This window comes from Rutidosis leptorrhynchoides, chromosome 6 (assembly GCF_046630445.1).
Source record: "Rutidosis leptorrhynchoides isolate AG116_Rl617_1_P2 chromosome 6, CSIRO_AGI_Rlap_v1, whole genome shotgun sequence".
Taxonomy (NCBI): domain Eukaryota; kingdom Viridiplantae; phylum Streptophyta; class Magnoliopsida; order Asterales; family Asteraceae; genus Rutidosis; species Rutidosis leptorrhynchoides.
Genome location: NC_092338.1, coordinates 343747644 through 343770904, shown reverse-complemented (window position 1 = coordinate 343770904; position 23261 = coordinate 343747644). Strand labels below are relative to the sequence as shown.

Here is a 23261-nt window from a genome sequence, read left to right as displayed (position 1 = left end):
TAGTCCTTATTTAAGTATGCGATAGCGGAAGCTCTTAATAATTACCTGAGAATAAACATGCTTAAAACGTCAACAAAAATGTTGGTGAGTTATAGGTTTAACCTATATATATCAAATCATAATAATAGACCACAAGATTTCATATTTCAATACACATCCCATACATAGAGATAAAAATCATTCATATGGTGAACACCTGGTAACCGACATTAACAAGATGCATATATAAGAATATCCCCATCATTCCGGGACACCCTTCGGATATGATATAAATTTCGAAGTACTAAAGCATCCGGTACTTTGGATGGGGTTTGTTAGGCCCAATAGATCTATCTTTAAGATTCGCATCAATTAGGGTGTCTGTTCCCTAATTCTTAGATTACCAGACTTAATAAAATGGGGTATATTCGATTTCGATAATTCAATCATAGAATGTAGTTTCACGTACTTGTGTCTATTTTGTAAATCATTTATAAAACCTGCATGTATTCTCATCCCAAAAATATTAGATTTTAAAAGTGGGACTATAACTCACTTTCACAGATTTTTACTTCGTCGGGAAGTAAGACTTGGCTACTGGTTGATTCACGAACCTATAACAATATATATACATATATATCAAAGTATGTTCAAAATATATTTACAACACTTTTAATATATTTTTATGTTTTAAGTTTATTAAGTCAGCTGTCCTCGTTAGTAACCTACAACTAGTTATCCACAGTTAGATGTACAGAAATAAATCGATAAATATTATCTTGAATCAATCCACGACCCAGTGTATACGTATCTCAGTATTGATCACAACTCAAACTATATATATTTTGGAATCAACCTCAACCCTGTATAGCTAACTCCAACATTCACATATAGAGTGTCTATGGTTGTTCCGAAATATATATAGATGTGTCGACATGATAGGTCGAAACATTGTATACGTGTCTATGGTATCTCAAGATTACATAATATACAATACAAGTTGATTAAGTTATGGTTGGAATAGATTTGTTACCAATTTTCACGTAGCTAAAATGAGAAAAATTATCCAATCTTGTTTTACCCATAACTTCTTCATTTTAAATCCGTTTTGAGTGAATCAAATTGCTATGGTTTCATATTGAACTATATTTTATGAATCTAAACAGAAATAGTATAGGTTTATAGTCGGAAAAATAAGTTACAAGTCGTTTTTGTAAAGGTAGTCATTTCAGTCGAAAAAACGACGTCTAGATGACCATTTTAGAAAACATACTTCCACTTTTAGTTTAACCATAATTTTTGGATATAGTTTCATGTTTATAATAAAAATAATTTTCTCAGAATAACAACTTTTAAATCAAAGTTTATCATAGTTTTTAATTAACTAACCCAAAACAGCCCGCGGTGTTACTACGACGGCGTAAATCCGGTTTTACGGTGTTTTTCGTGTTTCCAGATTTTAAATCATTAAGTCAGCATATCATATAGATATAGAACATGTGTTTAGTTGATTTTAAAAGTCAAGTTAGAAGGATTAACTTTTGTTTGCGAACAAGTTTAGAATTAACTAAACTATGTTCTATTGATTACAAGTTTAAACCTTCGAATAAGATAGCTTTATATTTATGAATCGAATGATGTTATGAAAATCATTACTACCTTAAGTTCCTTGGATAAACCTACTGGAAAAGAGAAAAATGGATCTAGCTTCAACGGATCCTTGGATGGCTCGAAGTTCTTGAAGCAGAATCATGACACGAAAACAAGTTCAAGTAAGATCATCACTTGAAATAAGATTGTTATAGTTATAGAAGTTGAACCAAAGTTTGAATATGATTATTACCTTGTATTAGAATGATAACCTACTGTAAGAAACAAAGATTTCTTGAGGTTGTATGACCACCTTACAAGATTGGAAGTTTGCTAGCAAACTTGAAAGTATTCTTGATTTTATGTAACTAGAACTTGTAGAATATATGAAGAACACTTAGAACTTGAAGATAGAACTTGAGAGAGATCAATTAGATGAAGAAAATTGAAGAATGAAAGTGTTTGTAGGTGTTTTTGGTCGTTGGTGTATGGATTAGATATAAAGGATATGTAATTTTGTTTTCATGTAAATAAGTCATGAATGATTACTCATATTTTTGTAATTTTATGAGATATTTCATGCTAGTTGCCAAATGATGGTTCCCACATGTGTTAGGCGACTCACATGGTCTGCTAAGAGCTAATCATTGGAGTGTATATACCAATAGTACATACATCTAAAAGCTGTGTATTGTACGAGTACGAATACGGGTGCATACGAGTAGAATTGTTGATGAAACTGAACGAGGATGTAATTGTAAGCATTTTTGTTAAGTAGAAGTATTTTTATAAGTGTATTGAAGTCTTTCAAAAGTGTATAAATACATATTAAAACACTACATGTATATACATTTTAACTAAGTCGTTAAGTCATCGTTAACCTTTAGGTTAACGATCTTGTTAAATGTTGTTAACCCAATGTTTATAATATCAAATGAGATTTTAAATTATTATATTATCATGATATTATCATGTATAAATATCTCTTAATATGATATATATATACATTAAATGTCTTTACAACGATAATCGTTACATATATGTCTCGTTTAAAAATCATTAAGTTAGTAGTCTTGTTTTTACATATGTAGTTCATTGTTAATATACTTAATGATATGTTTACTTATCATAGTATCATGTTAACTATATATATATATCCATATATATGTCATCATATAGTTTTTACAAGTATTAATGTTCGTGAATCACCGGTCAACTTGGGTGGTCAATTGTCTATATGAAACATATTTCAATTAATCAAGTCTTAACAAGTTTGATTGCTTAACATGTTGGAAACATTTAATCATGTAAATATCAATCTCAATTAATATATATAAACATGGAAAAGTTCGGGTCACTACAGTACCTACCCGTTAAATAAATTTCGTCCCGAAATTTTAAGCTGTTGAAGGTGTTGACGAATCTTCTGGAAATAGATGCGGGTATTTCTTCTTCATCTGATCTTCACATTCCCAGGTGAACTCGGGTCCTCTACGAGCATTCCATCGAACCTTAACAATTGGTATCTTGTTTTGCTTAAGTCTTTTAACCTCACGATCCATTATTTCGACGGGTTCTTCGATGAATTGAAGTTTTTCGTTGATTTGGATTTCATCTAACGGAATAGTGAGATCTTCTTTAGCAAAACATTTCTTCAAATTCGAGACATGGAAAGTGTTATGTACAGCTGCGAGTTGTTGAGGTAACTCAAGTCGGTAAGCTACTGGTCCGACACGATCAATAATCTTGAATGGTCAAATATACCTTGGATTTAATTTCCCTCGTTTACCAAATCGAACAACGCCTTTCCAAGGTGCAACTTTAAGCATGACCATCTCTCCAATTTTAATGTCAGCGTAGCTCTTTTGTCGACTTTGGGCGGTTTTCAACCGTTATTGAATTTGGATGATCTTCTCGGTAGTTTCTTGTATAATCTCCGGACCCGTAATATGTCTATCCCCCACTTCACTCCAACAAATTGGAGACCTGCACTTTCTACCATAAAGTGCTTCAAACGGCGCCATCTCAATGCTTGAATGGTAGCTGTTGTTGTAGGGAAATTTTGCTAACGGTAGATGTCGATCCCAACTGTTTCCGAAATCAATAACACATGCTCGTAGCATGTCTTCAAGCGTTTGTATCGTCCTTTCGCTCTGCCCATCAGTTTGTGGATGATAGGCAGTACTCATGTCTAGACGAGTTCCTAATGCTTGCTGTAATGTCTGCCAGAATCTTGAAATAAATCTGCCATCCCTATCAGAGATAATAGAGATTGGTATTCCATGTCTGGAGATGACTTCCTTCAAATACAGTCGTGCTAACTTCTCCATCTTGTCATCTTCTCTTATTGGTAGGAAGTGTGCTGATTTGGTGAGACGATCAACTATTACCCAAATAGTATCAAAACCACTTGTAGTCCTTGGCAATTTAGTGATGAAATCCACGGTAATGTTTTCCCATTTCCATTCCAGGATTTCGGGTTGTTGAAGTAGACCTGATGGTTTCTGATGCTCAGCTTTGACCTTAGAACACGTCAAACATTCTCCTACGTATTTAGCAACATCGGCTTTCATACCCGGCCACCAAAAATGTTTCTTGAGATCCTTGTACATCTTCCCAGTTCCAGGATGTATTGAGTATCTGGTTTTATGAGCTTCTCTAAGTACCATTTCTCTCATATCTCCAAATTTTGGTACCCAAATCCTTTCAGCCCTATACCGGGTTCCGTCTTCCCGAATATTAAGATGCTTCTCCGATCCTTTGAGTATTTCATCCTTTAAATTTCCCTCTTTTAAAACTCCTTGTTGCGCCTCCTTTATTTGAGTAGTAATGTTATTATGAATCATTATATTCATAGATTTTACTCGAATGGGTTCTCTGTCCTTCCTGCTCAAGGCATCGGCTACCACATTTGCCTTCCCCGGGTGGTAACGAATCTCAAAGTCGTAATCATTCAATAATTCAATCCACCTACGCTGCCTCATATTCAGTTGTTTCTGATTAAATATGTGTTGAAGACTTTTGTGGTCGGTATATATAATACTTTTGACCCCATATAAGTAGTGCCTCCAAGTCTTTAATGCAAAAACAACCGCGCCTAATTCCAAATCATGCGTCGTATAATTTTGTTCGTGAATCTTCAATTGTCTAGACGCATAAGCAATCACCTTCGTTCGTTGCATTAATACACAACCGAGACCTTGCTTTGATGCATCACAATAAATCACAAAATCATCATTCCCTTCAGGCAATGACAATATAGGTGCCGTAGTTAGCTTTTTCTTCAATAACTGAAACGCTTTCTCTTGTTCATCATTCCATTCAAATTTCTTCCCTTTATGCGTTAATGCAGTCAAGTGTTTTGCTATTCTGGAAAAGTCTTGGATGAACCTTCTGTAGTAACCAGCTAGTCCTAAAAACTGGCGTATGTGTTTCGGAGTTTTCGGGGTTTCCCACTTTTCAACAGTTTCTATCTTTGCCGGATCCACCTTAATACCTTCTTTGTTCACTATGTGACCGAGGAATTGAACTTCTTCCAACCAAAATGCACACTTTGAAAACTTGGCGTACAATTCTTCCTTCCTCAATACTTCTAACACCTTTCTCAAATGTTCACCGTGTTCTTGGTCATTCTTTGAGTAAATAAGTATGTCATCAATGAAAACAATGACAAACTTGTCAAGGTATGGTCCACACACTCGGTTCATAAGGTCCATGAACACAGCTGGTGCATTAGTTAAACCAAACGGCATGACCATAAACTCGTAATGACCGTAACGTGTTCTGAAAGCAGTCTTTGGAATATCATCTTCTTTCACCCGCATTTGATGATACCCGGAACGTAAGTCAATCTTTGAATAAATAGACGAGCCTTGTAGTTGATCAAATAAGTCGCCGATTCTCGGTAGTGGGTAGCGGTTCTTGATGGTAAGTTTGTTCAACTCTCGGTAGTCGATACACAACCTGAATGTACCATCTTTCTTCTTGACAAACAAAATAGGAGCTCCCCACGGTGATGTGCTTGGTCGAATGAAACCACGCTCTAAAAGTTCTTGTAATTAGCTTTGCAGTTCTTTCATCTCGCTGGGTGCGAGTCTGTAAGGAGCACGAGCTATTGGTGCAGCTCCTAGTACAAGATCTATTTGAAATTCAACGGATCGATGTGGGGGTAATCCCGGTAATTCTTTCGGGAATACATCGGGAAATTCTTTTGCAATGGGAACATCATTGATGCTCTTTTCTTCAGTTTGTACTTTATCGACGTGTGCTTGAATAGCATAGCAACCTTTTCTTATTAGTTTTTGTGCCTTCAAATTACTAATAAGATGTAGCTTCGTGTTGCCCTTTTCTCCGTACACCATTAAGGGTTTTCCTTTTTCTCGTATAATGCGAATTGCATTTTTGTAACAAACGATCTCTGCTTTCACTTTTTTCAACCAGTCCATACCGATTATCACATCAAAACTCCCTAACTCTACTATTATCAAATCAATCTTAAATGTTTCGCTAACCAGTTTAATTTCTCGATTCCGACATATATTATCTGCTGAAATTAATTTACCATTTGCTAATTCAAGTAAAAATTTACTATCCAAAGGCGTCAATGGACAACTTAATTTAGCACAAAAATCTCTACTCATATAGCTTCTATCCGCACCCGAATCAAATAAAACGTAAGCAGATTTATTGTCAATAAGAAACGTACCCGTAACAAGCTCCGGGTCTTCCTGTGCCTCTACCGCATTAATATTGAAAAATCTTCCGCGGCCTTGTCCATTCGTGTTCTCCTGGTTCGGGAAATTTCTAATAATGTGGCCCGGTTTTCCACATTTATAACAAACTACATTGGCATAACTTGCTCCGACACTACTTGCTCCGCCATTACTCGTTCCGACACCATTTGTTCCTTTCGTTCTATTAACCCCTGGTCCGTAGACCTCACACTTCGCCGCGCTATGACCATTTCTTTTACACTTGTTGCAAAATTTGGTGCAGAACCCCGAGTGATACTTTTCACACCTTTGGCATAGCTGCTTCTGATTGTTGTTGTTGTTGCGGTTATTATTGTTATTGGGATGATTGTTGTAGTTGCTGTTGTTGTTGTTGTTGTTGTTGTTGGGCCGTTTGTTGTAGTTGCGATTGATGTTGCGATTGTTGGGATAATTGTTAAGATTATTGTTGTAATTGCTGCTGTTGTTGTATTGGTGATTCTTATCACCGTTTTCCTCCCACTTTCTATTGACTTGCTTCACATTGGCCTCTTCAGCAGTCTGTTCTTTAATTCTTTCTTCAATCTGGTTCACTAGTTTGTGAGCCATTCTACATGCCTGTTGTATGGAGGCGGGCTCGTGTGAACTTATATCTTCTTGGATTCTTTCCGGTAATCCTTTCACAAACGCGTCGATCTTCTCTTCCTCATCTTCGAATGCTCCCGGACACAATAGGCACAATTCTGTGAATCGTCTTTCGTACTTGGTAATATCAAATCCTTGGGTTCGTAACCCTCTAAGTTCTGTCTTGAGCTTATTGACCTCGGTTCTGGGACGGTACTTCTCGTTCATCAAGTGCTTGAATGCTGACCACGGTAGTGCGTACGCATCATCTTGTCCCACTTGCTCTAGATAGGTATTCCACCATGTTAACGCAGAACCTGTGAAGGTATGCGTAGCGTACTTCACTTTGTCCTCTTCAGTACACTTACTTATGGAAAACACCGATTCAACCTTCTCGGTCCACCGTTTCAATCCGATCGGTCCTTCGGTTCCATCAAATTCCAAAGGTTTGCAGGCAGTGAATTCTTTGTAGGTGCATCCTACACGATTTCCTGTACTGCTAGATCCAAGGTTATTGTTGGTATGTAGCGCAGCCTGTACTGCGGCTATGTTTGAAGCTAGAAAAGTACGGAATTCCTCTTCATTCATATTCACGGTGTGTCGAGTAGTCGGTGCCATTTCCTTCAAAATAGTTAAATGGAACAAGTTAATCATACAGAATATTAAGAGTAGTTACTAGTATTTCGTAGCATAATATGAACTCATTTATAAAAGCTTTTTCTTCATATTAGCGTTTTATAAGTTTAAATTCGGGTAGTACCTACCCGTTAAGTTCATACTTAGTAGCTAATATACAATTCAACTACTACAATTCTATATGAAAAACTGATTATAATAATATTTCGCGTTCAAACTTTTATACAATATTTTACAAACTTACAATACCGCTTATTTTACATAAAGCATGAAATATAGCACACAATAACTTTGATACAAGATAGTTGTGAAGACAATTCTAGCTAGTACACAAGTCGTTCAGCAAAGGCAATAAAGACACGTAATTCATATGTCCAGAAACAAGTCATGCATTCTGGTTTTACTAGGACTACTTCCCATCCTTGGTCTTGTGCAACATAACCGTTATGGCCGTTGATAAGACAGCGTGTTGTAACGTCATCAAAGGGACGAGGGTTACGTAATGTCCAACAGTCCCGTAACAATCTAAAAACCTCATTTCTTACCCCAATTACCGACTCCGTCACTTGTGGAAACGTTTTTTTTAATAGTTGTAGCCCGATGTTCTTGTTCTCACTTTGGTGAGAAGCGAACATTACTAATCCGTAAGCATAACATGCTTCTTTATGTTGCATGTTAGCCGCTTTTTCTAAATCACGAAGTCCAATATTCGGATATATTGAGTCAAAATAATTTCTTAACCCGTTGCGTAAAATAGCATTTGGGTTCCCCGCAATATATGCGTCAAAGTAAACACATCGTAACTTATGGGTTTCCCAATGTGATATCCCCCATCTTTCAAACGAAAGTCTCTTATAAACCAAGACATTCTTGGAACGTTCTTCGAATGTCTTACAAACTGATCTCGCCTTAAATAGTTGTGCCGAAGAATTCTGGCCGACTCTAGACAAGATTTCATCAATCATGTCTCCGGGTAGGTCTCTTAAAATATTGGGTTGTCTTTTCATTTTGTGTTTTTAAACTGTAAAATAGACAAGAGTTAGATTCATAAAAAAAATACTTATTAATACAAGCAATTTTTACATATATCATAAAGCATAAGAACACTATATTACATATATTACACCACACGAATACAACTATCTTATTCCGACTCGCTCGTTTCTTCTTCTTCGGTTTTGGTTCGTTTTGCCAAGTTTCTAGGGATATATGATGTTCCCCTAATACGAGCTGTCGTTTTCCACAACGGTTTAGAAAAACCTGGTGGTTTAGAGGTTGCCGGGTCATTGTTACAACTTAAGGGCTTCGGGGGTTGACGATACATATAAAGTTCATCGGGGTTGGAATTAGATTTCTCTATTTTTATGCCCTTTCCCTTATTATTTTCTTTTGCCTTTTTAAATTCAGTTGGGGTAATTTCTATAACATCATCGGAATTCTCGTCGGAATCCGATTCATCGGAGAATTGGTAATCCTCCCAATATTTTGCTTCCTTGGCGGAAACACCATTGACCATAATTAACCTTGGTCGGTTGGTTGAGGATTTTCTTTTACTTAACCGTTTTATTATTTCCCCCACCGGTTCTATTTCTTCATCCGGTTCCGATTCTTCTTCCGGTTCCGATTCTTCTTCCGGTTCCGACTCTTCTTCCGGTTCCTCTTCGGGAACCTGTGAATCAGTCCACGAATCATTCCAATTTACATTTGACTCTTCATTATTATTAGGTGAGTCAATGGGACTTGTTCTAGAGGTAGACATCTATCTTATAATATCAAACGCGTTAAGAGATTAATATATCACATAATATTCACATGTTAAAAATATATAGTTTCCAACAAAATTTGTTAAGCAATCATTTTCAAGTAAACACGGTCGAAGTCCAGACTCACTAATGCATCCTAACAAACTCGATAAGACACACTAATGCAAAATTCTGGTTCTCTAAGACCAACGCTCGGATACCAAATGAAATGTCCCGTTCTTATTGATTAAAAACGTTCCATATTAATTGATTTCGTTGCGAGGTTTTGACCTCTATATGAGACGTTTTTCAAAGACTGCATTCATTTTAAAACAAACCATAACCTTTATTTCATCAATAAAGGTTTAAAAAGCTTTACGTAGATTATCAAATAATGATAATCTAAAATATCCTGTTTACACACGACCATTACATAATGGTTTACAATACAAATATGTTACAACAAAATAAGTTTCTTGAATGCAGTTTTTACACAATATCATACAAGCATGGACTCCAAATCTAGTCCTTATTTAAGTATGCGATAGCGGAAGCTCTTAATAATTACCTGAGAATAAACATGCTTAAAACGTCAACAAAAATATTGGTGAGTTATAGGTTTAACCTATATATATCAAATCATAATAATAGACCACAAGATTTCATATTTCAATACACATCCCATACATAGAGATAAAAATCATTCATATGGTAAACACCTGGTAACCGACATTAACAAGATGCATATATAAGAATATCCCCATCATTCCGGGACACCCTTCGGATATGATATAAATTTCGAAGTACTAAAGCATCCGGTACTTTGGATGGGGTTTGTTAGGCCCAATAGATCTATCTTTAAGATTCGCATCAATTAGGGTGTCTGTTCCCTAATTCTTAGATTACCAGACTTAATAAAATGGGGTATATTCGATTTCGATAATTCAACCATAGAATGTAGTTTCACGTACTTGTGTCTATTTTGTAAATCATTTATAAAACCTGCATGTATTCTCATCCCAAAAATATTAGATTTTAAAAGTGGGACTATAACTCACTTTCACAGATTTTTACTTCGTCGGGAAGTAAGACTTGGCCACTGGTTGATTCACGAACCTATAACAATATATATACATATATATCAAAGTATGTTCAAAATATATTTACAACACTTTTAATATATTTTTATGTTTTAAGTTTATTAAGTCAGCTGTCCTCGTTAGTAACCTACAACTAGTTATCCACAGTTAGATGTACAGAAATAAATCGATAAATATTATCTTGAATCAATCCACGACCCAGTGTATACGTATCTCAGTATTGATCACAACTCAAACTATATATATTTTAGAATCAACCTCAACCCTGTATAGCTAACTCCAACATTCACATATAGAGTGTCTATGGTTGTTCCGAAATATATATAGATGTGTCGACATGATAGGTCGAAACATTGTATACGTGTCTATGGTATCTCAAGATTACATAATATACAATACAAGTTGATTAAGTTATGGTTGGAATAGATTTGTTACCAATTTTCACGTAGCTAAAATGAGAAAAATTATCCAATCTTGTTTTACCCATAACTTCTTCATTTTAAATCCGTTTTGAGTGAATAAAATTGCTATGGTTTCATATTGAACTATATTTTATGAATCTAAACAGAAATAGTATAGGTTTATAGTCGGAAAAATAAGTTACAAGTCGTTTTTGTAAAGGTAGTCATTTCAGTCGAAAAAATGACGTCTAGATGACCATTTTAGAAAACATACTTCCACTTTTAGTTTAACCATAATTTTTGGATATAGTTTCATGTTTATAATAAAAATAATTTTCTCAGAATAACAACTTTTAAATCAAAGTTTATCATAGTTTTTAATTAACTAACCCAAAACAGCCCGCGATGTTACTACGACGGCGTAAATCCGGTTTTACGGTGTTTTTCGTGTTTCCAGATTTTAAATCATTAAGTCAGCATATCATATAGATATAGAACATGTGTTTAGTTGATTTTAAAAGTCAAGTTAGAAGGATTAACTTTTTTTTGCGAACAAGTTTAGAATTAACTAAACTATGTTCTATTGATTACAAGTTTAAACCTTCGAATAAGATAGCTTTATATGTATGAATCGAATGATGTTATGAAAATCATTACTACCTTAAGTTCCTTGGATAAACCTACTGGAAAAGAGAAAAATGGATCTAGCTTCAACGGATCCTTGGATGGCTCGAAGTTCTTGAAGCAGAATCATGACACGAAAACAAGTTCAAGTAAGATCATCACTTGAAATAAGATTGTTATAGTTATAGAAGTTGAACCAAAGTTTGAATATGATTATTACCTTGTATTAGAATGATAACCTACTGTAAGAAACAAAGATTTCTTGAGGTTGTATGACCACCTTACAAGATTGGAAGTTTGCTAGCAAACTTGAAAGTATTCTTGATTTTATGTAACTAGAACTTGTAGAATATATGAAGAACACTTAGAACTTGAAGATAGAACTTGAGAGAGATCAATTAGATGAAGAAAATTGAAGAATGAAAGTGTTTGTAGGTGTTTTTGGTCGTTGGTGTATGGATTAGATATAAAGGATATGTAATTTTGTTTTCATGTAAATAAGTCATGAATGATTACTCATATTTTTGTAATTTTATGAGATATTTCATGCTAGTTGCCAAATGATGGTTCCCACATGTGTTAGGTGACTCACATGGTCTGCTAAGAGCTAATCATTGGAGTGTATATACCAATAGTACATACATCTAAAAGCTGTGTATTGTACGAGTACGAATACGGGTGCATACGAGTAGAATTGTTGATGAAACTGAACGAGGATGTAATTGTAAGCATTTTTGTTAAGTAGAAGTATTTTTATAAGTGTATTGAAGTCTTTCAAAAGTGTATAAATACATATTAAAACACTACATGTATATACATTTTAACTAAGTCGTTAAGTCATCGTTAACCTTTAGGTTAACGATCTTGTTAAATGTTGTTAACCCAATGTTTATAATATCAAATGAGATTTTAAATTATTATATTATCATGATATTATCATGTATAAATATCTCTTAATATGATATATATATATATACATTAAATGTCTTTACAACGATAATCGTTACATATATGTCTCGTTTAAAAATCATTAAGTTAGTAGTCTTGTTTTTACATATGTAGTTCATTGTTAATATACTTAATGATATGTTTACTTATCATAGTATCATGTTAACTATATATATATATATCCATATATATGTCATCATATAGTTTTTACAAGTATTAATGTTCGTGAATCACCGGTCAACTTGGGTGGTCAATTGTCTATATGAAACATATTTCAATTAATCAAGTCTTAACAAGTTTGATTGCTTAACATGTTGGAAACATTTAATCATGTAAATATCAATCTCAATTAATATATATAAACATGGAAAAGTTCGGGTCACTACATAGCGGGCCCAAAAAGGACTTATTGTAAAGTACGCCGTCACGTATGACGTACATGGGAGCCTTCATGCGGATTTTTCTGGCCGTTACGATGTCAGCTGGTAGCGTACCGTCTTTGAGGTCGTTGACGATGGGATTCATCCAAGTGTTCACCTCCTCAACTGGTGCCGCCACCTGTACCACGTCGGTGGATTTTGATCGACAACTTCCACCCATACGACCTTAGCGAAGTGGCCGAACGCCAATGAAGAAAGTTTGCTGAGGGAGTCAGCTTTCTTGTTCAGCGAACGTGGCACTTGCGTGATTGAAAAAGAATCAAACTTGTTGGCTAATTCTTCCGCCAGTTTCAAATATTTTTGCATCGCAGGATCTCTGGCTTCGAACGTTCCGTTTAACTGATTCGCTACCAGCTGTGAATCAACCGCCACTTTCAGTGCCTTAATGCCCATATTTTCCGCGATACGTAACCCAGAGAGCAGCGCTTCATATTTCGCTTCATTGTTAGAAACAGGGAAAGCGAAACGTAAGGCGTAAGTGTGTTCCTCACCGTCTGGGCTGGTAAGTATCAGGCCGGCACCAGCCCCGTCTGAGCTTGACGCTCTGTCAGTGTAAAGTTCCCACATGGCGTGATAGGGTGCCATCTCGTTGGCAGCTGTTAATATTCATGAATTGATGAATTCCACCATGAAATCGGCCATGATTTGTCCTTTGATAGCGTTACATGGTGCGTAACTGATTTCATGCTCTCCCAATTCGATCGCCCATTTTGCCATTCGGCCGGAGATCTCCGGCTTGCTTAAAACCTGCCATGAAAAAGTTAGAAACGTTCTTCGCTGCATGTGTTCGTTCCAAGGCATTGTACCTTTTTGATAGGCGTATTAGTTAGCACCAAAATGTGGTGTGCAAGGAAGTACCTCCTTAGTCTCCTTGCGGTGTGAACTACTGCATAAACAAGTTTCTCAACTGGATTATAGTTGACTCCGCCATGCTGCAAAACCTTGCTGACGAAGTATACCGGCATCTGGGTTCTGTCCCGTTTCGCCACTGGTACCGAGCTGATTGCTTCGGTACCCGCTGCTAAGTAAACAATTAAAGTTTCTCCTAAAATTTTTGGAATATTAGTAAACAGTCATGTAACGTTAATGTCATTAGCTAGAACGAACACTTTACCCAGTACCGGAGCTGTTAGCGTAGGTAGAGTTTTGATTAACGTTTTCATTTCTTGGAAGACGTTTTCTGCTTCTGGTGTCCAATTGAAACTTTTACCTATGCTTGTCTTCAGCACCTAAAAGAATGGTAGAGAACGCTCCGCTGCTTTTGACAAGAACCTGGACAACACTGCTAACTTCCCATTCAAGCTTTGTACCTCCTTTTTCGTACGTGGCGATACCATCTCATCCACAGCCTGAATCTTTTTCGGATTCGCTCTGATGTCGCGTGGCGTCACGACGTAAGCAAGAAAGTTACCCTCCTCGAAACCAAAGCTGCATTTCTCCGGGTTGAGTTTCATATTAATTTTCCTCAAGGAGTCGAACGTTTCTTGGATATCTTTAAGGAGAGACGGTTCCGTATGGCTTTTGATTACGATATCATTGACGTAAGCTTCAACGTTGCGTCCTATCTGGTTCTTGAAGGCAGCGTCTATCACTCGTTGATACGTTGCTCCGGCGTTTTTTAGTCCAAACGGCATCTTAGTGTAGCAAAAGATGCCATGGTTAGTGTGAAATGCCGCCTTGTCCTCGTCTCCTTCCGCCATTTGAATCTGATGGTACCCTTTATACGCGTCGAGGAAGCATTTAAAGCGGTACCCGGCGAGTGACTCGACCTTCCAATCAATTTCTGGTAACGGATAGTAATCCTTTGGGCATGCTTTGTTGATGCCTTTGAAATCAACGCACATGTGCCACGTCACGTTGGCTTTCTTGACTAGCACCGGGTTAGCTACCCAGGTTTGGTAGAGAACCTCCCTCAATATGTTGGCGTCAACAAGATTTTCCACCTCGTTGCGCAGAAACGCGCTACGTTCCAGTGCCATTCCCCTCTTTTACTGCCGTACCGCCGTTATGCGTGGATTTGCATTTAAGCGGTGTTCAGCTACCTCCCTTGGAACTCCTGTCATGTCTGACTCTTGCCAAGCAAAAACATCGGCATTGTTAGATAGCAGCTCGCATAGGGCACTCTTAATTTCCACCGAAAGGGTGTTACCGATCTTAATGACTTTCTCGGTAAATGTATGATTGATTATGACACCACCCTCTTACTTAATAGGTGCCGGCTGGAAGATCGGTTGACTGACATCAGCGCAGACTTGGGCACGGTCTGAAAATAAAGTTGCTACGCCTGCCCTTGTGGGGAACTTCAAGATACCGTGAACCGTAGAAGGTATGGCACTCAACTCCTGAAGCGCCGTCCGTCCTAGAATCACATTATACTTGGATTGGCTACGAACCACTACAAATGTTAATTGCACTGTACGGGATCGGTGGTCATCTCCTAGCGCTACGTCAATATTAACATGTCCCAAGGACCAAGTTTTTTCGCCAGTGAATCCTGCAACGGAGTGCAACGGGGGCTTGACCTTATCCCTTACGTCCTGTGGTAACTGCAAAAAAGAATGTTCATAGATAACGTCCACAGCGCTACCCGTATCGATATAAATATGTGATACCCGCCAGCGTCCAATTGTTGCGGTGATTGTTAACGGTAGGTCCGTTAGGCAGACTTTTCAAAATTCCGGGAACGTGATTGGTGCGCATTCCCATTCCTCCAGCGCTTCGGCCTTCCTTACGTGACCCGAATGCCACATCTGAATCATGTGAATGTGCTTTTCAGGTGCTTTATCTTTCCCTTTCTGCCATGCGAACCTCCTAGTTGCGGATCCTCCTTTATTCGAGGGTTTCAAGTGGTTGAACTCCCCTAATTTAAGCCTTTCGATAATGACTTTCTTCAGTTCACGGCAGTCATCAACGTCATGTCCTTTGTCTTCGTGGAAGATGTAATATTGCGTCTCGTCCACCGCGAAACGTGGTTTCATAGGCTTGGGTGGCGGGAAGTCTTTGCTTATCTCCTCTGTTGCCAAAATTTCCTTAGGAGTTTTGGATAGCGACTTTATTAAACTCTCTTCCTCATGTGACAGCATCTTAGAACCGTAACGTTCGTATGGGCGGTAGTTGTGGCGGTTGCCGGACTTATGACTGGAACGTCCATAACCTCCGCCGCTATTACTGCCGCTACCCTTATAGCTGCTGTTCGTGTGCCCCTTACCGTTGCCTTTGTCATCTTTATCATTGCGAGCCGTTGTCCTGTGTTCACCAATGGCTGTGTCGGCGAACTCTTCTGACCGCACGTAGTCTTTCACCATCTTTACCGCCTTAACGTATGTTTTCGGTAACTTTCGCCGCATCGCCTTTACCAGAGATAAATGCCTAACCTGACAGATTGCCATGATTTATCAACTAATGCCGCCACCGAAACTGGCGGCGCTTCACAGACACGGACATCGACACCAGCCACCAACCCGGATCCGATATCCGTTGCCATACCGAACCCCCCCCCCCCAGTTGGGCATAAGCGTTACAACCCTGCTACGTTTCTGGTTACTCCTGGCGGCAACAAAAGAGCCAAAACTGCCAAGGAAATAGCTGAAAGCAACTTAGAGAGCTTCCAGCACGAGCCCAGACACGGTGGGTATTATTATAATCCTGACAATAATTCTAATACGTCACCGAGGTCACAATGGCGGAAACTAATAAAACTTATTGTTTCAGGGCGCCAAACAAATCTTCCGGTAATCAACATCGAGGACATCTCTCACGTGCAACATAAAGATAAAGCCGTGATGCTGTCAAGTTCTGGTACCGGCTCCGGCGAACAACAATTCGGCCATCACAGCGATGCTCGAGAGACAGTACATTAATCCAGATTTGGAAAACAGCCAACTTTTTCCCATCTTAACATCATATGGGACGTGTCCCATGGTGACACATACTCTCAATTTGAGTACCTCCAAAGGATTTGTCCTTCTGCACTTGTGGACGAACTCAAGAAGATGCCAGACAGCGCTGCGCGTCGGGCACGTGTACAGCATATTCATCAGGGTCTAGCATTGACCCGTGATGAGATCGTTTGTTCGAACAACGTCGAGCAGCGTTGTCGTAAGGCGGAGGCGTTAGCGAAGGAGGTTGGTGATGAGGCCAAGGCGTTGAGAGACGAGATGGAGTGCCACAGAAAGGCCGTGGCGGAGGCGGAGCGTGAGAACCTTTTGGCGCTAAAACAGGCACAGCGGGCTGCCAAAAACTTGGCTACTGTTGTGGATAAGGAAAAACAGGCCCTCGTGGACTTGGTCGTAGCTCAAAAGGAGCTTTCTGAGGAGAAAACGAGCAAGGAGCTTCTCGCTACAAAGGTTCAGGAATTAACCGTCGCCCATAAGAAGGCGACGGATGATTTTCAACAGTTATGCTCCATGATCCCCCATATCTTCACCAAAGCCATCACGTCACCCGACGTCATGGGACTGTTTGGTAGACTATTAGACGCTGCCAAAGGTGTGGGACGTCTAGAAACGTATACCGTCATGAAAGAACAGGTTACTCTTCCGGATCCGCTACCAGACACAGTTGAGAATAGCATGGATTCGGATGCATATGACAAGTATGACGCCGCTGCGATGAAAGTGAAGGCGATAAAGGTTCCCTTTATTGAGGCCATTGGGAGTCAACCGGAATTGAATACGGCCAAAATTGAACAGATGATTCCCAAGTAGTTTAGGGCCTTTGTAACTTTTCTTTCTTGGATGTAATTGAACTATTTTATGAATGAAAATGTAATTATATTTGTCGTATTGCAAGTATTTTCATCGATGTGTATCGGTTAGATAATATTCGACACGCTGTCGTCGTCACGGTAGCGTGGCATTTCAAGGTTATACTTGATAAATTTGTCATGACTTGCATGTATCTAGACCATGTCGGGATGCACGCGACGGGTACGAAACCCGAAGGCATCCCGTTACGGTGTCACTTCGACGTAGGTTCAACGTGAAGCGCCGTTCATGCCGTTCGAAAGCTAGAATATTCTTTGTTCAAGGCATGTGTAACGTATGAATGGACTTATATTTACATTTTGTATAAAAATACCGAAGTGATGCCATAAATAGTTACGCAACGCATTAAAGATACTGGAAAATGTATTAAATTCAAACGAAACCAAACCAATCCATGCCGTATCACGCTTACAAATTTGTGATGATCAGTCACATAATTTAACAGAAACATTGAAGATGGAAAACATAGTTTCAACGTGCTAAAATAGTCTAAACATAGAATTTCTTGAGATTGGTAGCGTGCCATGTACGTGGCACAAACTTGCCGTCAGGCATTTTCAAGTTGTATGCCCCGTTACCGAGGGCGTCCACAACTTCATACGGACCCTCCCAGTTAGGCCCAACTTGCCAAGGTCTTCAACTCTGCTGGCATTGTTATTACGCCAAACGTAATCATCGGGACAGAACGTACTTTCGCGTACACGCCGGTTATAATATTTGGCAATTTTTTGCTTGTTAGCCGCTTCATTGATCGCTGCCATGCACCTGCGTTCCTCTAGTAAATTCAAGTTTTCCTTCAGCTGTATCATATTGGTTTCCTCATTGAATTACGTGACGCGCTGCGTCGGAACTGCTATTTCTGCCGGGATGACCGCCTCTGAACCGTAAACAAGGCTAAAAGGTGTCTCGCGATTGCTTCCTTTTGGTGTGGTGCGGAACGCCCATAGAACCATCGGTGACTCGTCTTCCCAACCTTTACGGTCTGTATCCAACCTGCCTCTGATGCCGGATACTATGTCCCAGTTAGTGACTTCAACCTGTCCATTCGCTTGAGGATGAGCAACAGAACTAAATGTTTGCTTGATATTTAGCCCGTCGCACCAAGCTCGAAATGGATCATGTGCGAACTGTTTTCCGTTGTCACTTACAATCTCGTGCGGTACCCCGAAATGGCACACTATTTCTTCCCAAACGAAATTAACAATCTGTCTACCCGTAATGCTTTTCAAGGGCTTAGCCTCTACCCATTTTGTAAAGAAGTCAACCGCCACAACAAGATGTCGTCCGTCAGGGAACGGACCAACCAAATCAATTGCCCACTTATAAAATGGCCAAGCTGATAAGACCGGGATCAATTCATGGGACGGCGCATGAATTTGTGGCACATGGCGTTGACAAGAAATGGAATTCTTAATAATGTCGCTAGTGTCACGGTACATGGACGACCAGTAGTAACCCAAATGCATAATTTTTCCCACAACAGTGCGAAACCCCGAATACATCCCACAAGTTCCTTCATGCACTTCCCTTATCACGGTTTCGGCCTCTTGCGGACCCACGCAACGCAGCAGCGGGCCCAAAAAGGACTTTTTGTAAAGTACGCCGTCACGTATGACGTACATGGGAGCCTTCATACGGATTTTTCTGGCTGTTACGCTGTCGGCTGGTAGCGTACCGTCTTTGAGGTAGTTGACGATGGGATTCATCCAAGTGTTCACCTCCTCAACTGGTGCCGCCACCTGTACCACGTCGGTGGATTTTGATCGACAACTTCCACCCATACGTCCTTAGCGAAGTGGCCGAACGTCAATGAAGCAAGTTTGCTGAGGGAGTCAGCTTTCTTGTTCAGCGAACGTGGCACTTGCTTGATTGAAAAATAATCAAACTTGTTGGCTAATTCTTCCGCCAGTTTCAAATATTTTTGCAACGCAGGATCTCTGGCTTCGAACGTTCCGTTCAACTGATTCGCTACCAGCTGTGAATCAACCGCCACTTTCAGTGCCTTAATGCCCATATTTTCCGCGATACGTAACCCAGAGAGTAGCGCTTCATATTCCGCTTCATTGTTAGAAACAGGGAAAGCGAAACGTAAGGCGTAAGTGTGTTCCTCACCGTCTGGGCTGGTAAGTATCAGGCCGGCACCGGCCCCGTCTGAGCTTGACGCTCCGTCAGTGTAAAGTTCCCACGTGGCGTGATAGGGTGCCGTCTCGTTGGCAGCTGTTAATGTTCCTGAATTGATGAATTCCACCATGAAATCGGCCATGATTTGTCCTTTGATAGCGTTACGTGGTGCGTAACGGATTTCATGTTCTCCCAATTCGATTGCCCATTTTTCCATTCGGCCGGAGATCTCCGGCTTGCTTAAAACCTGCCATGAAAAAGTTAGAAACGTTCTTCGCTGCACGTGTTCATTCCAAGACATTGTACCTGTTTGATAGGCGTATCAGTTAGCACCAAAATGTGGTGTGCCTGGAAGTACCGCCTTAGTCTCCTTGCGGTGTGAACTATTGCATAAACAAGTTTCTCAACTGGATTATAGTTGACTCCGCCATGCTGCAAAACCTTGCTGACGATGTAACGACCTTGGATTTTCCAACGTTTATTTATTAATAATTGTTATTATTAATACTTGTGATTAAACGAATGTACGATATTACATTTACATGTTGCCATGATTGCCCGAACTTGACTTTAATTGCCCGAAACGTCTTTGTGACACACGAAACTTACACGAATAATATTTTCAAGTATTATTTACGTTCATGATTAAGTTTTATTAATCATTTTATTTAACTAAGGTTATTAGTTAATTACATGGGCTTTTATTGGATTACTTGTTAATTACTTACAAACTTGGACTTTATTTTTGTACATGGACTTATAAAGCCCACCCTACATCTTAATGGACTTCATTAGCCCATGTCTTTCACATGTAAGTATCACTTTAAATTGTAACTAGTTAGTTTATACTTGAAGAATCTAGTTAACATATAATCCCCATGAACTAACACCTAATAACCAACTTTTATGACACATTCATGCTAGTGACTAGTGAGTAATTTGCTTCCCCCTTGACCCTTGGAGGCCGTCGGCCTAACCCCTCAAACAAGGGAGTTTGGTTTCTTTTTTTTTCACTACTTCGTTCATACTTCTCTCATTCATCTCACACACTTCAAACTTGCATTTCATTTTTCTCTCACTTTTCTCTCTAACTTGTAAGTAACAAGTTATTTCTTCTCTTCTTTTTCTTACAAAAACCGCCACCTAACAATCATCACCATCATTTGTTCTTTGGTTGTTGTTTGATTACTTGTTTGTTATTGTTATTTACTTACTTATAGTTACTAGTTGTTGTTATTTATTATTTACTTACTAGTTTCAAGAATCAACTCTTTAGTTTGATTCTTCATAATATCTTGTATTTTTCAAGAACACAAGAACATAAACTTACTAGTTTATGATTCTACATTTATTGTTTCAAAAGATTTAAGGTTCATGTGTTGTAAATCATACTTGTAATTCATGTTAGTAAACTTTAAAGTCTACTTTCTTAAAGATCAAACTTTGGTTTGAATCTTTAAAGTATGAACAACCCATGAACTAGTTACTAGTTACTTGTTTACTTAGCTTATTTACTTCATTTACTTGCACTTTAATCTCATGATTTATGTTCTTGTTGGTCAAGTGTTACTAAGTTAACATTGATCTCATTAATCTTGAACTAAAAGTTAACTTTGAAAGTTCAAGAACATGTTAGTAAGCTTTCTTAAATTATAACTTTGTACACTTATGTTAGATCTAGACTTTTGAGTCTTGGATCTTCAAGATCAAACTAAGAACTATGTTCTACAACTTAAGATCTTGATTTCATAAGTTCACTTTCAAGTTTGTAACTTATTATTAGTTTTAAAGTTCATGTATGTGTTAGATCTAAGACTTTGATGTAACTTTGGTTCATCAAAACACTTGCAACACTTAAGTGAGTTGTGCTTCATGTCTTAGACTTACACTTGGGTTATGATGGTCAAACCTTGGTGAAAATGATGCAAACACATCAACGAGTTGTACACTTGAAGCTATATGCATCAAGGATGAGAACCGTGATAAGCATCGAGCACCAAGACCACCGGAACCCACTATTTTTCTGTTTACTGTCTTCTGCCTACTGTTTTATGGGTTCTGTAACAGACCAGTACACCTGGGCTACTGTAACCTTGATTTTCAGATAGATCTTTTCGATTAGATAATTTTTCATATAGGACTCGTCTTAATCCGAGTTACGGTTTAGGATTTATGGCCCTCCGATCGTCACTATGTCCATTTAAGGTTGTGCAGAAATTTCTGGCCTACTCGCACTTAGACCGTCGCCACGGTCAAACGAAGACGAGTTTGCTTCTGTAAATTTTACCACACTTAAAGGACTCATAGACGGAGCCATGGCCACTGGTCTCACCTTATTTCAGTAGCTGTAGAGGCCGTGGTGACTGACCAAACTCAGCCTTTGTTTTAAACTACTTTCATAAACGAAACTTACTTTACGCCTTTTGTTTGATGATGAATGATGATGACCCTTAAGACCTTATTTACATACTTTTAAACCTATTCGGACGATTTAATGACTTAGTACTATTTGACTTAGGTTGAGGACCCATTTGGACAACCTTCATTACTTGCTTACTTTCCGAGTCATACTTTACCGCTACTTTATCATTGTGAGTTATAGCATTCCCTTTTTACTTTAACTTATTTTGGGAACTGAGAATACATGCGGATTTTATGTTTTACATACTAGGCACGAGTACTTAAACTTTATATATGTGTGGGTTATATAACGGCAGAAACATTCCCTTTAGCTCGGTAACGTTTAGTCATTGGTTTTTGAACCGTGAACGCGAATCTTAGATATGGATCCATAAGGTTTGACATCCCCACTCGGGCTAGTCGCGCTAGCATTTAACGAGTGTTTAATACTTCGTAAACATACGCACTTGCCAAGTGTACTTTCAGGGGGTATAAACGTTAAGTTACTTACCAAGTGCCCACGGTTAACATATACTTTATCTTACTGTTTTGAAACGCTCTTTGTAGCACTGAAACCTCGTGGCCTACCTTACATGCTGTTATACTTAAACTATAGCTCACCAACCTTTGTGTTGACGTTTTTAAGCATGTTTTTCTCAGGTGCTTAAGGTTATTTGCTTCCGCTGTCGTGCTAGTCTTGCCGTAGACACCCGCTGCTCTAGTGTTATCACCGCATGAACTGTTTATCTTGCATTCAAACTTTAATACATTTGAAACTATGTTTTGTAACGACCTAAGGGTCACATACATTTATTCATGCTTGCTATTCGTAGAAGCATACTGTTGGTGTAAAACATTTGATGTCGGTTATGACGTCACCTTTTTATCGTGAATGCAACTTCTTTTATTACAGCATATAGTACTTAACCTTGTAATGATCCTGTTGTTGATGATTCATACACGATGATTTTGTACGGGGCATCACAGACGAAGTATACCGGCATCTGGTGTAGTGACCTGAACTTTTCCATGTTTATATATATTAATTGAGATTGATATTTACATGATTAAATGTTTCCAACATGTTAAGCAATCAAACTTGTTAAGACTTGATTAATTGAAATATGTTTCATATAGACAATTGACCACCCAAGTTGATCGGTGATTCACGAACGTTAAAA

At 38.6% G+C, this 23261-nt stretch overlaps 2 protein-coding genes across 2 annotated transcripts; both read right to left on the bottom strand.

The window, feature by feature from the left end:
* Positions 1 to 12886: 12886 nt before the first annotated feature.
* On the bottom strand, positions 12887 to 13378 carry LOC139854759 (uncharacterized). The gene has a single exon (XM_071844043.1). The coding sequence runs from the start codon at positions 13376 to 13378 to the stop codon at positions 12887 to 12889; it is 492 nt and encodes a 163-aa protein (XP_071700144.1).
* A 5895-nt stretch (positions 13379 to 19273) lies between these two features.
* LOC139854758 (uncharacterized) lies at positions 19274 to 19981 on the bottom strand. Its single transcript, XM_071844042.1, has one exon. The coding sequence runs from the start codon at positions 19979 to 19981 to the stop codon at positions 19274 to 19276; it is 708 nt and encodes a 235-aa protein (XP_071700143.1).
* Positions 19982 to 23261: the final 3280 nt, after the last annotated feature.

Bases quoted from the DNA above. Each gene is read 5' to 3' on its own strand.
- LOC139854759 (XM_071844043.1), bottom strand. From the start codon at position 13,378: ATGGCACCCTATCACGCCATGTGGGAACTTTACACTGACAGAGCGTCA.
- LOC139854758 (XM_071844042.1), bottom strand. From the start codon at position 19,981: ATGTCTTGGAATGAACACGTGCAGCGAAGAACGTTTCTAACTTTTTCA.